Source organism: Elephas maximus, chromosome 1, assembly GCF_024166365.1.
Source record: "Elephas maximus indicus isolate mEleMax1 chromosome 1, mEleMax1 primary haplotype, whole genome shotgun sequence".
In the NCBI taxonomy this organism is placed as follows: Eukaryota; Metazoa; Chordata; class Mammalia; order Proboscidea; family Elephantidae; genus Elephas; species Elephas maximus.
The window spans coordinates 42171252-42185292 of record NC_064819.1 but is presented as its reverse complement, the minus strand read 5'-3'; the positions used below and the strand labels follow the sequence as shown (position 1 = coordinate 42185292).

The following is a 14041-nucleotide window of genomic DNA, read 5'->3' as shown; positions in this document are numbered from 1 at the left end:
TAAGAATGTACTAAAAACCAAACATTTTTTAGTTTGGTTTGAAAGGTATTATTTGCGTGTATGTGTAATTCTCCTTTGTCCAGTCATTTATTTCATCTTCCTTACAGAGCCTGTGCTGTCCTAGGAGTGGCCTTTTCCCATCTAGTGCTTAGAGGTCTTCACTAGATTTTCTTAATAAAAAAAAAAATGAATATAATTTTTTTGTAAGAGCTTTTTTCAAGTTTACAGTAATAGAAATTTACATATAGGTAACTGAATTAACACAGAAACATGCTTTTTAAGCGATTAAAAAACTCTCTGGCCCTAGTTTTTTTCCTTTATACATTTTTTTTTGCCTTGAAATTATGATACACGACTTGCAAATATGGGGAACCCTTTTTTAAGGTGCTGTATAATACGTTTAATTTTCTAAGCCCTAACTCAGAAAGTGGTGTCAACTGAAAAGATTAAAAAGAAGAAAATACTGTGTGATCTATTTAGATTTTTCGGAACCTTTAGCAATGAATCGGAACTATCCCGCCTTCTTGAGTCAACCAAAAAAAAGAAAAAAGGAAGAACGTAATCCTAATACTTACTTCCTAGAAAAAGCCAAAATAATAATGGATGATTTTAAATTTCTTTTGTGGTTGGCTTATATCTTTATAGCTGAGTTTGATTTTGTAAGATGGTAGGTTCAAAATACCTTTTCAAAGTATAGCTATTGTATTTGTTTCTTAATTCATAATTTCTAATGCAGTTTATGAACTCTTCACTACCTGATTAAAAAACAGCGTTCAGCAGAAATACTGAGTTTTACCCTCCTTCAAGAGAAGAAAACAACTTGATGGAGCTATTGCTCAAGAGGAAATTGTCATTGTGACTACTCTTCTCACACTTCATTTTTCTTAAGGATAGACTTTCCCAAAGTGCTCTATTAAGAGGAAACTCCTATGAAAGTGGTGACTGAATTTGAAAAAAATTTTAAACAGCTACGTTCTTATTATCTGCTGCTTGGGACACACTAATCTTCTCCTGTCAGTCAGATGCATTAGGTTAAAACGTTGGACTGTCATATATTGGCATTAAGGAAATAAAACACTTCCTTCTGAAAGGAGGAGCCTCTTATGAGAGAGAGGTCCAAGATAAATTTGGTGGATTTGGTCACAGGGTTCAGCCACAAAAGACATCTACCCAAATTGTAATTACCTTAAACTCAAGCTATGGAATCTATTTTTGGAAACTGTCCAATTTTCTGGTTTCTTTGGTCATTGTCAAGTTAGTGGGGAAAATCATTGTTCTTTTTGTGTTTTCTCAGTTAAATATAATTAGTGGGAAATGGCAAAGATAAGCTTATGGATAAGCTTTTAATTGATGAGAACAAATTTTCTTATGATTTGATGTCATATGCTTTTACATATTGGGGCATACAGAGCCTCATTTAAATAAGTGCTTTTTTTTTTTTTTAATTAGCAAAATTGAGTAGTTGGGCCACTATTTGAGGAATATCCTTCCCTTTGGTTTGGGAAAGGAATTTCAGAAGTAAAGTATGATTACATGTATTAATGAGTTAAAAGAAAATGAAAGAATTGATTAAGGTAACCAGCCTCTTTAAAGGCTGAGCCATATAAAACTGGTAAAAAACTGTAGGTAAACTCCTAAATACTGTTCATTTCCTATGGTTCAACATATTATATCAGTCTCCTGGACTAGCCTGGTTTGGTCTAAGTTAAACTTTTTTTTTGCATCTCCTCAATAAGAAGCCTGTTCTGAACTTGCCTTTAAGCCAGATGAAACTGAAGACAGTCCTTACTGATAGTTTGAAAAATCCATCTTTTACTCTGATCATTGTCATAACATTGTCTCAGTGCATAAGTTTATTGATATAATTGCAACTGTAAGCTGTGGAATTAATCAAGAGAGCAAGTTCTGGGTGGCACCAGACAATGGCTGTCTGGAAGTGAGCGGCCTACCTCTAGGTAGAAAATAGCCTTTGTGGAATTTTAGTTGGAAAAGAGCTAGAGCATGTTTGTGGTTGCTGACTTTTTTCCTATTTTATGTGCCAAATTGGAATTATAGATCCTAACCACTTCCCAGTATCTTTAATTTAATTTTGAGTCTAAGAGTGCTTTTTGAACATTACTTTTGTGTATTAGTTTTCGAAAATTATTAACAGCAATCAGAACAGAAAAGATATTTACCATACCATTTTAATATTTAATAGAATTTCTGAAATAGAGGTAAAAGAAAAGATTTCCCAAGTAGGATAGTTGTATGTATTCACACGTCATTTTTTTTTTTTAAGTCTGGAAAAATGTGGACTTACTGAACAGCTCAAGAAAAAAGACTGTATCTAGATACTTCATGGTTTATTTTTGTGTCTAAAATCTACCATGAAATATCAAAATCTTTTAATTTAAATTTTTAAGAAATTTGGTTGTGACTTGGAGTTTTATGCATCACTGGAAGAATAGAGAATGCTTAAATATATGCTTTCATGTTTTTTATATAAAAGTATTATATGGACAAGACAGAAATCAAACTATGTGGAAAGTTTCTGCTGTCATATTCGTCTTTTAGTGCACTATCCTCCCCTCAAAGCACAGTTTCTAGCGCATCCTTCTGGAAATATTTTTATGCACATACCAGTATCCTTTTAAAATTCCTGTAGATGTTACAGCCTACATACCGTTCAGCCCCTTGCTGGAATGAACGTTCTGTTCATGGACAGGTGTGTCACTTTGAGCACATCCTTAGTGTAAAAGTCCTAGCAGAGGAATTGCTGTATCAAAGGATCCGTAAGCCTCCAAACTGTTCTCTAAAAATACCCATACCCGTTTACACTCCCACCGATAACACAGGAGAGTGAGCTTGTTAGCTTCGGTCAGTTCAGTAAGCGAAAGTGAGATATCTCATTTTGATTCGTATTTATTTCATTCTGAGTATGCATGATTACCCTTGCATGTGCAGTTATTGTCCATTTATATGCAAGAGTTCTCTGTTAACCACCTGGTAATCAACTGTGTCCTGTTTTCTACTGGGCCTTTTGTTTTCCTTATTGATTTTGACACATTCTTTATATATATGGATAATTGTTATATAGTTGTTCTTTTTATCATACTGAAGAGAATTTTTTTTCTTCTAATTTGTCATTTGTTTTTTAAAATTATTTAGTGTTTTTGGCCCCATAGAAATTTTTAATTTTTTGCTGGTCAGTCAGATTATCAATATTTTTCTTTATTATCTCTGAATTTTGTATACTGCTTAAAAATGTTCCCTACACTATGATTGTAGATGCCTGTGCCCGTGCTTTTTCTAGCACTTTTATGATTTCAATTTAAGCTTCTCTGCATCGGTTGAAGGATGCTTTCTCTGTCTCAGATAACGTTGCTGTAGTGTCTGGGACTGTATGTGGGATGTTGATTGTATCATTGGTGTGTCCTTGCTTTAACTACGGGATTTTCTTAATGCCTCATTTCAGTGCCTTACAGGGGCCCAGCCACCCTGTTCATCTTTTCTAGGATTTCCAGGATATTTTTGCAGGTTTATTTTACTTTGGCATATAAGCTTGTCACTTTCTGTTCCAAATCCTATACCTGGCATTGAATCGAGGAACCCTGATGGTACAATTGTTAAGTGCTGGGCTGCAAACTGAAAGGTTGCTTTTTTGAGCCCACCAGTCGCTCCTTGGGAGAGAAGACCTGGCAACCTGCTTCTGTAAAGATACAGCCTAGGAAACCCAATGGGGCAGTTCTACTCTGTCGTGTAGGTACTGCGTCGGACAGCACACAACAGCAGCATTGACTCAAATTTAAGGTTAATTGTGGTACAGTGGAAGTCTTCATAATGTTGAATCTTCTATTCAAGAACAGGGGCTGTCTTTCGGTATTTTAAGATATTTTCTCTTGTGCATCTTGGAAGAGCTTAACTTTTTTTTTTTTTTTAATATGGTTCCTATTAATTTCTTGTCTACTCTATTTTCAGGTATTCAAATATTGTTGCTATTATAATTGGTATGTTTTCCCTCAGTACAAATGTCTTACATGTTATTAATTGGAAAACTGTTGATTTTGTAACCAGCCAACTCAGTAAATTTTGGGGGGTATATAATTATATCATTTGCAAAATGGCAATTTTTGTCTTCTCTTTTTTTCTTATCCAATTGCATTGACGAGTACCAGTAGCCAGTGTTTACTCTTTTAAATACTTCCCAAATTCACCAAAAAAGTGCCTTGAGTGCATTTAATTTTTGTTACAAGTAGCCATTTTAGAAAGATATTCTTTAATTTTCTGTTTAATAAAGGGACTGTAAACACCATTCTTAAAGAAACAAAGAAAAATTATAGGGAAACAAATTATGGAGGTAGATGTTTGTTTGCAATGGGAAAATTTCCAGGTTGGAGAACTGTCTGTTTTATGACATTGTCCTGTCATCTTGGATATGACATTTTCTACCTGAAAGTGTGGTGGACTTTCCACCAGCAGATATGACTTTTAGTTTGGAAACTAGCACAGATTAGCAAATGCCAGTTTCAATGAGACACAGATGAGCTATTTTGATATTTTAAGGGGTACATTTGTAATTAGTATTCATATATTTATCTTGGAAAAAACTGTGTACACCATTTCAAATCTGCGTTTCCATGGCTGATCTTTGCTTAGAATGAGGTTAAGTAAAGACAAATTGGATTGATTTAAAGAAATGTATATAAAACCGTATACTGATGGGGCACAGGTATCTTAAAGCTTATAAAGAGTGTGAGGGAGCCAGTGAAATACATAGATTATATAGCCATCGAGTGGCTATCTACGCATTTACTGTAGACTTTCTTCTATTTACTGACAGTTCATTCTGGTTTATCCATGTTTACATGAGAGCGTTTTTGAAAGTTACACTTGCCTTTGGAGATCTTAAATAAAAATAAAATTAAATGTTTTTAGGATAGCTTTACCTTTATAGATGAATATGTAAAAATACTCCTTTGGAGGATATCACTAATAACTCAGGCATCTCGAAGGAAAATCTATCAGTGTAGAAGCAATCTGAACATATTCACATCCAAAATTTCCAGATATTCGAAACTAGTTGGAAGCTGTGAGCTTTAACTGTGGGCTGTATAATTTTTTTTTTGTGTGTGTGGAATAAAAAGAGATAACTTATATTAGGTAAAAAGTATCACATAATAATTAAAGAAGGAGGTATTGGTAACAGAAATATTAGCTAACCAAAATTTACTGAACGATTGGAACTCAATATCAGTATATAGCCAGTATGCACAAAGCTTGTAGAAACATCCAGTCTATTGAATATTCCTTAATTTCAAGTATTGTGGATCTTCAATTATTTCAGACTATCTGTGAAATCATCTTAGAGTTAAAGCCCTAGTTTTATATAGATGAGAAAACTGAAGCCAGAAGAAGTAAGCATTTTCCCCACAGATAGCGTACTTTGTGAGAGGGCCATCAGGTGCTGGTATCTGTATCCCTGAAGTTCCAGGGGCGTAGCTTTGTGTTAGTGGGAAGAGGAGACTTTGGAGCCAGAGGGGCCCTGCCCAAGAAAACTACAAATTATTCACTGCAAGTAGAAGTTGTTGATTTTGTTGACATCATGGTCATTTCCTAATACTGTTAATCTTTATATATAAAAAAATATATATATCAGTTACTAAATGAAAATTATCTGATAAGTACTTAGTTTTATATAAACTATAAGAAATTTAAAATGAAAACACAATAGTAAAAATATCATATATATCCATTTTTTCTAAGAATATTTACTAGGTAGAATGGAAGCAATTTTCAGCAGAAATAATAAATCACAAACTTAAATATGGCTACTATGCCTTTGCAGTGTTTGGCTTGAGCACCTTGTTAGTATAACCAAAAATGAATTTCAGGGCTTGATCTACATAGAAAACTGAAATAGAGGGTCTTCTACGTATATCCTGTAGTTTCTGGGATATAAGGTAATTTTGAAACAACAACAACAACAAAACGACGAGAGAGAGAGAGAGGGGAAGAAGAGGAAGAGGAAGAGGAGGAGGAAGAAGAGGAAGAGGAAGAAGAAGAAAGAGAAAACTTCCAACCAGAAAACCTTGGGGCTTGGTCATGCCAGCAGCCCTGAGTGGGATCTGCCTTGTGTACTCCGTCTCCCCACAGCTTGTAAATTCAGTTAAATATAGTCGCAGTTGTGTTCTGTGGAACAGCAAATAGGAAAAGGAGTGAAAGCTGGAGGCGTGTTTGTGAAAAACACTTCAAAGTCATTTATTTTGACGCTTTTTAAAGGCTTCTTTGTGAATGCACTTTTAAATAGTAGCTCTGTTTCCTTGAATCAGCCCAAGAGCATAAAACAGGCTGGATTCAAGAGCGCCAGCGTGGGAGTATATTCAGCAGTGTTACTGCTGGTGCTGAGACAAGTGCTCCGCTCTAAGCTGCACCATTTCTTTTAATGAACCTAACTTCAGGTGGCTAAAAAAGCCGCTCTGTGACGTGTACCTTCCATAATCCTCATGTGCACGTTTAGCATGTGGGCCTGTTCATTGGGGTTTTTGTCCACCTGACAGGTTTCCAAGCAGAAGGAAACACATGTAAATGACCCAGTGCTTTCTAACAGTTTTGTTAATAAAGAAAACAATAACCCAGCTTGTTTTTACTGTATTTGTTTTAATGAAACCAGCTAAACTGATTATTTCTTTACCCTAGAACGTTGACTCTTCAGTGATTTTCCCAATTAATAAGAAAGTAATTATCTATGTTTTCTCAGTTAATTATTCTAAGATAAAACTCTTAACCTTCTCAAACTGCCTGCTTGAGGAAACTTTGGGCAAACAGAGCAAGTTTTTCCCCCTGTATTTTATGCCGCCAAGGTCTTCGTTTCCTCATTGATGAAGGGATTAGATTTCATTGATCTCTAAGGTACTCTCCAAGTATAGACTTTTATGATTCATAGCATTGTATTGCTGGCACTGTGCAAGCCCAATTTACCGCCAGTATGCAGTGTGGAGGCACTCGTGTTCTGATATAATCCAGATGCACATTTTCCCTCCTTCTCTTCTTCAGTGAATGTACTCAGGTTTGGGCTTTTCATTAAAAATAGCTCCCTCGACTCCACCTGGTCCACAGTACTGAGACAGTACACCAGGTGTGACGATAGGCCTTGAATATATACCCAGAGACCAGAGGACGCTTTCAAGTCTCAAATTTATGCTCTGCGGCCCCACTTACGTCTTCGAGATGCATGTCGAGTCACTGGATAGATTTGTAAACTGCGGGTTTCACACTGTAAACCAGAGTTTACCACGCTCAGCCTAGTCACACTGGGGTTTATTTTGGATTGGCCCCTCTAGCAAGGAACTGGAGGTTTTATTGCTCTAAAAATGCTTTTGAAATATTATTTACCCTGTTGCTCACTCAACATCTGACAAAAATGTCAAAGTGCTTCCAGGAATAGTAAAAATGTGTTTCAAAACACTGGACTGAACAGGGAACCTAATTCTGTGGTATGGTGCCATGCTTTGAGAGTGTCTAATATACGACAACCTTTCTAGAGGATTTTACACAGGGTTCTTGTAAATGGGGAATACTCCTAACATTTCAAGTGTGAGTCAATATATAAATATTTTGTTAAGACAACTTGTCAGCAACACATCTGTTTCATTATTCATAACATGTAACTACTTCTAGTTTCTAAGTTGCTGAATTATCTAGTATGCTCAGGGGAATTGCCCTAAATTTAAAACATTTACTAGGTTTGTGGAAAATGATTGGGTTTGCCTATATGTTTTTTTGAGAATCTTGGGGGATAGTTCTGTTTGTAGCCTCATCTGCTTTTTAAACATTTCATTAAGAAATGAATCTCTTTGAGAAGTAGGAGCTTGTTGCTCTTCTCACTGGACAGATGGTGAGGATGTGTGGGGAGGGGAGGATAAATGGATAAATGTAGGAACTCCAGAGCAGTGCCTGGGAGTGATGCAGAGGTTTCCAGTGTCTCAGCGCTGGCCTAGGGATGTGCTGCGGTTCCAGAATTATGGCAATCCGATGTTGAGCCCCCCCAACCCCCAGTTGGAATATTATCAACTTTTCGACTAAGTCACTGAAAGCTCTAAAGTCAGAATTTCTTGTATCTCTGGTGGGATGGTAACCAGTGTCATGTACCATTGAAATAGGAACTCTGAGTGTGTGTGGCGGTGGGGGGCTGTATTGGTTTTCAAGTCTTGGCAGAGTCCACTGTAAACGATGACCATTTTGATTATTGTCTTAGTCATCTAGTGCTGCCATAACAGAAATACCACAAGTGGATGGCTTTAACAAAGAGAAATTAATTTTCTCACAGTCTAGTAGGTTACAAGTCCAAATTCAGGGCATCGGCTCCAGGGGAAGGCTTTCTCTCTCTGTCGGCTCTGGAAAAAGGTCCTTCTCCTCAATCTTTCCCTGGTCGAGGAGCTTCTTGGGCGCAGGGACCCCATGTCCAAAGGATGCGCTCTGCTCCTGGTGCTTTCTTGGTGGTATGAGGTCCCCCACTCTCTGCTTGCTTCCCTTTCCTTTTATCTCTTGAGAGATAAAAGGTGGTGCAGGCCACACTCCAGGGAAACTCCCTTTATCTGGGATCAGGGAGGTGTTACAATCCCACTATAATCCTCTCAACATAAAATTACAATCACAAAATGGAGGACAACCACACATGGCCTAACCAAGTTGATAAACACATTTTTTGGGGGGCATAATTCAATCCATGTCGATTATCTTCATGATTTGCTTCAGAGCATCACTTTCACATTTGACCAACTGGTAACTTTTTTTTGTTTCCTCAAACTCAAAAAGTTTTCTGAAGAGCCCAGTTTTACTCTTTGTTCCACAATGCTGTATTTGACTCCAAAATATCAAAAGAAAATAGACATTTTAAATTTAAGAATCAACTGAATAAAAATAAGGCAAACTAGGGCTCCTATTCTCCTTTGCCTTCAGTTTCTGCTGCTGGTCCACCATGGCTGTAAGTGACTTGCTCTTTTAAGTTTTCATGCCCTTTGGACATGACATTCCCTTTACCAAGAACATCTCTGTCTTTTTCTCTGCTAGTTAAGTTCCTTTACATCTTCAAAAGGTTGGCTCACAATTCGTCTCTGGAAAGGCTTCCTTGGCAGCTTCTACCTGACAGTTAACTCTGTTCCTGTACATATACTATATTTAGAAGGAAACATTTTAACCACTTACTGTGTGAATAGCACTGAAGTCTAAGGCACTCTGAAGAGAGAAGAAACGGGTCGGGGTGGGATGAGACATTCATATAATACAGTTTTTTTTTTTTTTGCGGGGGGGTGATCAAAAAGCATATTTGAGTGTGCAAGAATGCAAGCAAGAGAAGAAGTTAATTACATTAGGATACTTGGAGGAGCCATAGAGCCTGGCCTTTTCTCATAGTATCATAGAATTGCAAAGCTTTAGACCTGCTAGGACCATGAAAGATTATGTAGTTTAATGAAATTCCAGTCTTAGATAACCACAGATTGCCTGTTGGATATGTCCATGTGAGAGTTTTATCATAGCCTGGAACTCAAGATGTCTACAGTTAAGTGCCCACCCATTCTTCATCATTCTTCCAGTCAACCTGACTCTTTGCTTTCTCTTGCCCCACAACTGTTACCCATCAAAACCTGTTGCTTTGTTGTAGTTCTTGACTTGGCCCCATCCTTTACATGTCCATCGTCACACGCTTGTTTAGGAACATAACCACCTTTGTCTGAATATTGGAGTGATTTTCTGGTTGTCTTTCTCCTCTGATACCCTGACTGCTTTGGGCTGCCCTGTTCACTGCTGCCAGATCAAAAACCCTAAAGCATGGCTTTTTCAAAGGCTTAAAATATACTGATTTAACAGGCATATGCAATGCATAGACTATGGGTCTAGCTTAAAAAAGTGAAAAGTTATGAAAACATTTTGGGGGCAGCTAGGGAAACTTGAATATGGTCTATGCTAAGGGTGCTAAGGAAACCCTGGTGGCATAGTGGTTAAGTGCTGTGAGTGCTAACCAAAAGGTCGGTAGGGTCGCTATGAGGCAGAATTGGCTTGATGGCAGTGGGTTTTAATGGTGCTGAGGTTATGTAGGAAAATTTTCTTATCCTTTGAAAATTCATGCCAAGGAAGTATCATTAAGGGTAAAGTATCATTATGTCTGTAACTCACTTTCCAGTGGTTCTCTACCCCAAATCACTGATAAGGTCCATCATCTTCTTGGAATATTCTTTTTGGATCCCATGGATTTCCTGTTCTAATTTGGATGACATGTTTACTAGGCCTTCTATATGTTATCACTGTGGGGCTCCTTTCAATTAGATTTTTTCATGATTAGTGCCTCCATTTATCATATTCTGTATCTTTCTTTAAAAAAAATTTTTGCCCCATACTTGGTGGTTAAATATGACCTTACGTGTCTGTCAGTTTGTTGTACCGTGGGGACTTGCATGTTGCTGTCATGCTGGAAGCTATGCCACCAGTGTTTGGATACAAGCAGGGTCACCCATGGCAGACACGTTTCACTTAAGCTTCCAGACTAAGAAAGACTAGGAAGAAGGACCCGGCAGTCTACTTCTGAAAAAAATTAGCCTGTGAAAACCTTATGAATAGCAGCAGAACACTGTCTGATATAGTGCCAGAAGATGAGCCCCCCAGGTTGGAAGACACTCAAAATACTACTGGGGAAGAGATGCCCCCTCAAAGTAGAGTCGACCTTAATGATGTGGATGGAGTCAAGGTTTTGGGACCTTCATTCGATGATGTGACATGACTCAAAATGAGAAGAAATACCTGCAAACATCCACTAATAATCAGAACATGGAATGTACGAAGTATGAATCTAGGAAAATCGGAAATCATCACAGATGAAATGGAACACGTAAACATCGATATCCTAGGCATTAATGAGTTGAAATGGACTAGTATTGGCCGTTTTGAATTGGTCAGTCATATGGTCTGCTATGCCAGGAGTGACGAAGAGAAATGGCATTGCATTCATTGTCAAAAAGAACATTTCGAGATCTACCCTGAAGTACAACACTGCCAGTGATAGGATAATATCCATATGCCTACAAAGAAGACCAGTTAATATGACTATTATTCAGATTTACCCACCAACCACTAAGACCAAAGATGAAGAAATTGAAGATTTTTATCAGCTTCTGCAGTTTGAAATTGATTGAACATGCAGTCAGGATGCATTGATAATTACTGGTGATTGGAATGCAAAAGTTGGAAACAAAGAAGGATCAGTGGTTGGAAAATATGGTCTTGGTGATAGAAACAAGGCCGGAGATTGAATGATAGAATTTTGCAAGACCGATGACTTCTTCATTGCAAATACCTTTTTCACTAACATAAACAGCAACTATACACATGGATCTTACCAGATGGAATACATAGGAATCGAATTGACTACATCTGTGGAAAGAGACAATGGAAAAGCTCAATATCATCAGTCAGAACAAGGCCAGGGGCCGACTGCGGAACAGACGATCAATTTCTCATATGTGAGTTCGAGTTGAAACTGAAGAAAATTGGAACAAGTTGACGAGAGCCAAAGTATGACCTTGAGTATATCTCACCTGAATTTAGAGACCATCTCAAGAATAGATTTGACGTATTGAACACTAATGACTGAAGACCAGACGAGTTGTGGGATGACATCAAGGACATCATACATGAAGAAAGCAAGAGGTCATTATGCAGACAGGCAAGAAAGAAAAGACCAAAATGGGTGTCAGAAGAGACTCTGAAACTTGCTGTTGAACATGGAGCAGCTACAGCAAAAGGAAGAAATGATGAAGTAAAAGAACTGAAAAGAAGATTTCAAAGGGTGGCTCAAGAAGACAAAGTATTATAATGAAATATGCGGAGAGTTGGAGATAGAAAACCAAAAGGGAAGGACATGCTTGGCATTTCTCAAGCTGAAAGAACTGAAGAAAAAATTTAAGACTCAAGTTGCAGTAGTGAAGGATTCTATGGGGGAAAAATATTAAATGAGCAGGAAGCATCAAGAAAAGATGGTAGGAATACACAGCGTCATTATACTAAAAAGAATTGGTCAACATTCAACCATTTCAAGAGGTAGCATACGATCAGGAACCAGCGGTACTGAAAGAAGAAGTCCAAGCTGCACTGAAGGCATTGGTGAAAAACAAGGCTCCAGGAATTGACGTAATATCAATTGAGATATTTCAACAAATGGATGCAGTGTTAGAAGTACTCACTCGTCTGTGTCAAGAAATTTGGAAGACAGCTACCTGGCCAACTGACTGGAAGGGATCCATATTCATCCCTATTCCCGAGAAAGGTGATCCAACCGAATGTGGAAATTATTGAACAATATCATTAATGTCACATGCAAGTAAAATATTGCTGAAGATCATTCAAAAGAGGCTGCAGCAGTGTATCGTCAGGCAACTGCCAGAAATTCAGGCTGGGTTCAGAAGAGGACGTGAAACCTGGGATGTCATTGCTGATGCTGGATCCTGGCTGTAAGCTGAGAATACCAGAAAGATGTTTACCTGTGTTTCATTGACTATGCAAAGTCATTCGATTGTGTGGGTCATAATAAATTATGTATAACGTTGCAAAGAATGGGAATTCCAGAGCACTTAATTATGCTCGTGAGGAACCTGTACATAGATCAAGAGGCATTTGGACAGAACAAGGAGATACTGTGTGGTTTTAAGTTAGGAAAGGTGTGCATCAGGGTTGTATCCTTTTACCATACCTGTTCAATCTGGATGCTGAGCACATAATCCCAGAAGCTGGACTATATGAAGAAGAATGGGGCATCAGGATTGGAAGAAGACTGTGTTACGCAGATGATACAACCTTGCAAGTGAGGAGAACTTGAAGCTCTTACTGATGAAGATCAAGGACCATAGCTTTCAGTATGGATTACATCTCAACATAAAGAAAACAAAAATCCTCACAACTGGACCAATAAGCAACATCATGATAAATGGGGAAAAGTTGTGAAGGATTTCATTTTTTGCTTGGATCCACAATCAACACCCATGGGAGCAGGAGTCAGGAAATCAAAAGATGCATTGTGTTGGGCAAATCTGCTGTAAAAGACCTCTTTAACATGTTGAATAGCAAAGATGTCACCTAGAAGACTAAGGTGTGCCTGACCCAAGCCATGGTATTTTCAATTGCATCATATGCATGCAAAAGCTGGACAGTGAATAAGGAAGACCGAAGAAGAATTGACACCTTTGAATTGTGGTGTTGGCGAAGAATACTGAATATACCATGGACTGCCAAAAGAATAAACAAATCTGTCTTGGAAGAAGTACAAGAATGTGCCTTAGAAGCAAGTATGGCGAGTCTGCGTCTTACATACTTTGAACACGTTGCCAGGAAGGATCAGTCCCTGGAGAAGGACATCGTGCACGGTAAAGTAGAGGGTCAGCGAAAGAGATGAAGACCCTCAAGGAGACAGGTTGATACGGTGGCTCCAAGAGTGGGCTCGAGCATGACAACAATTGTGAGCATGGTGCAGGACTGGGCAGCGTTTCATTCTGCAGTACGTGGGGTCGCTGTGAGCCAAAACCAAGTCGAGGGCACCTAATGACAACAACAGTAGCTTTTTGGCATATAACTTCAGCTAATTTCTTCAGATACAATGTTTTTAAAGTAAACTTTGAAGGTTTTGGAGGCCTAAAATATGCTACTTTATGGCCTTGCACTTGATTTATAACTTCTCTGAGTGTATATTTCTGTGTTTAAAGTACTTTCGGTTTTAAAGGCATCGTTCCATTGTTTGTCTTCCAGTTTTGTTGATGAGACTCTGATATACCTATATCATTCTTTTCTAGGCATCTTATTTCTACTGGAAGCTTTTAGATTTTCTTTTTAATCTTAGTGAATTGAAATTTCACTAAGATATTTCTAAGTGTGGGCTTTTTAAAAATGTAACAAGCGAGTGAGAGAGCGAGCAAGCGAGCGAGCAAGCAAACAAACACAAATCTTTTTCCCTTGAATCGATCCTGGCTCATAGCAACCCTATGGGACAGAGTAGAACTGCCCCATAGGGTTTCCAGGG

The 14041-nt window shown here is 38.0% G+C and overlaps 1 protein-coding gene across 2 annotated transcripts in view; it reads left to right on the top strand.

The window, feature by feature from the left end:
* The window catches only part of GMDS (GDP-mannose 4,6-dehydratase), a 783240-nt gene that overhangs the window by 131439 nt on the left and 637760 nt on the right, over window positions 1–14041 (top strand). The window contains exon 1 of one of the 2 annotated variants that reach the window (XM_049882384.1): window positions 13080–13483. The exons of the other annotated variant lie outside the window; for it this stretch is intronic. Within the exon in view, the coding sequence (XP_049738341.1) occupies window positions 13472–13483 (12 nt within the window). The 5' untranslated portion in view covers window positions 13080–13471. Of the gene's footprint in view, window positions 1–13079; window positions 13484–14041 lie in introns of those variants that run through there. 2 annotated transcript variants of the gene reach the window in all.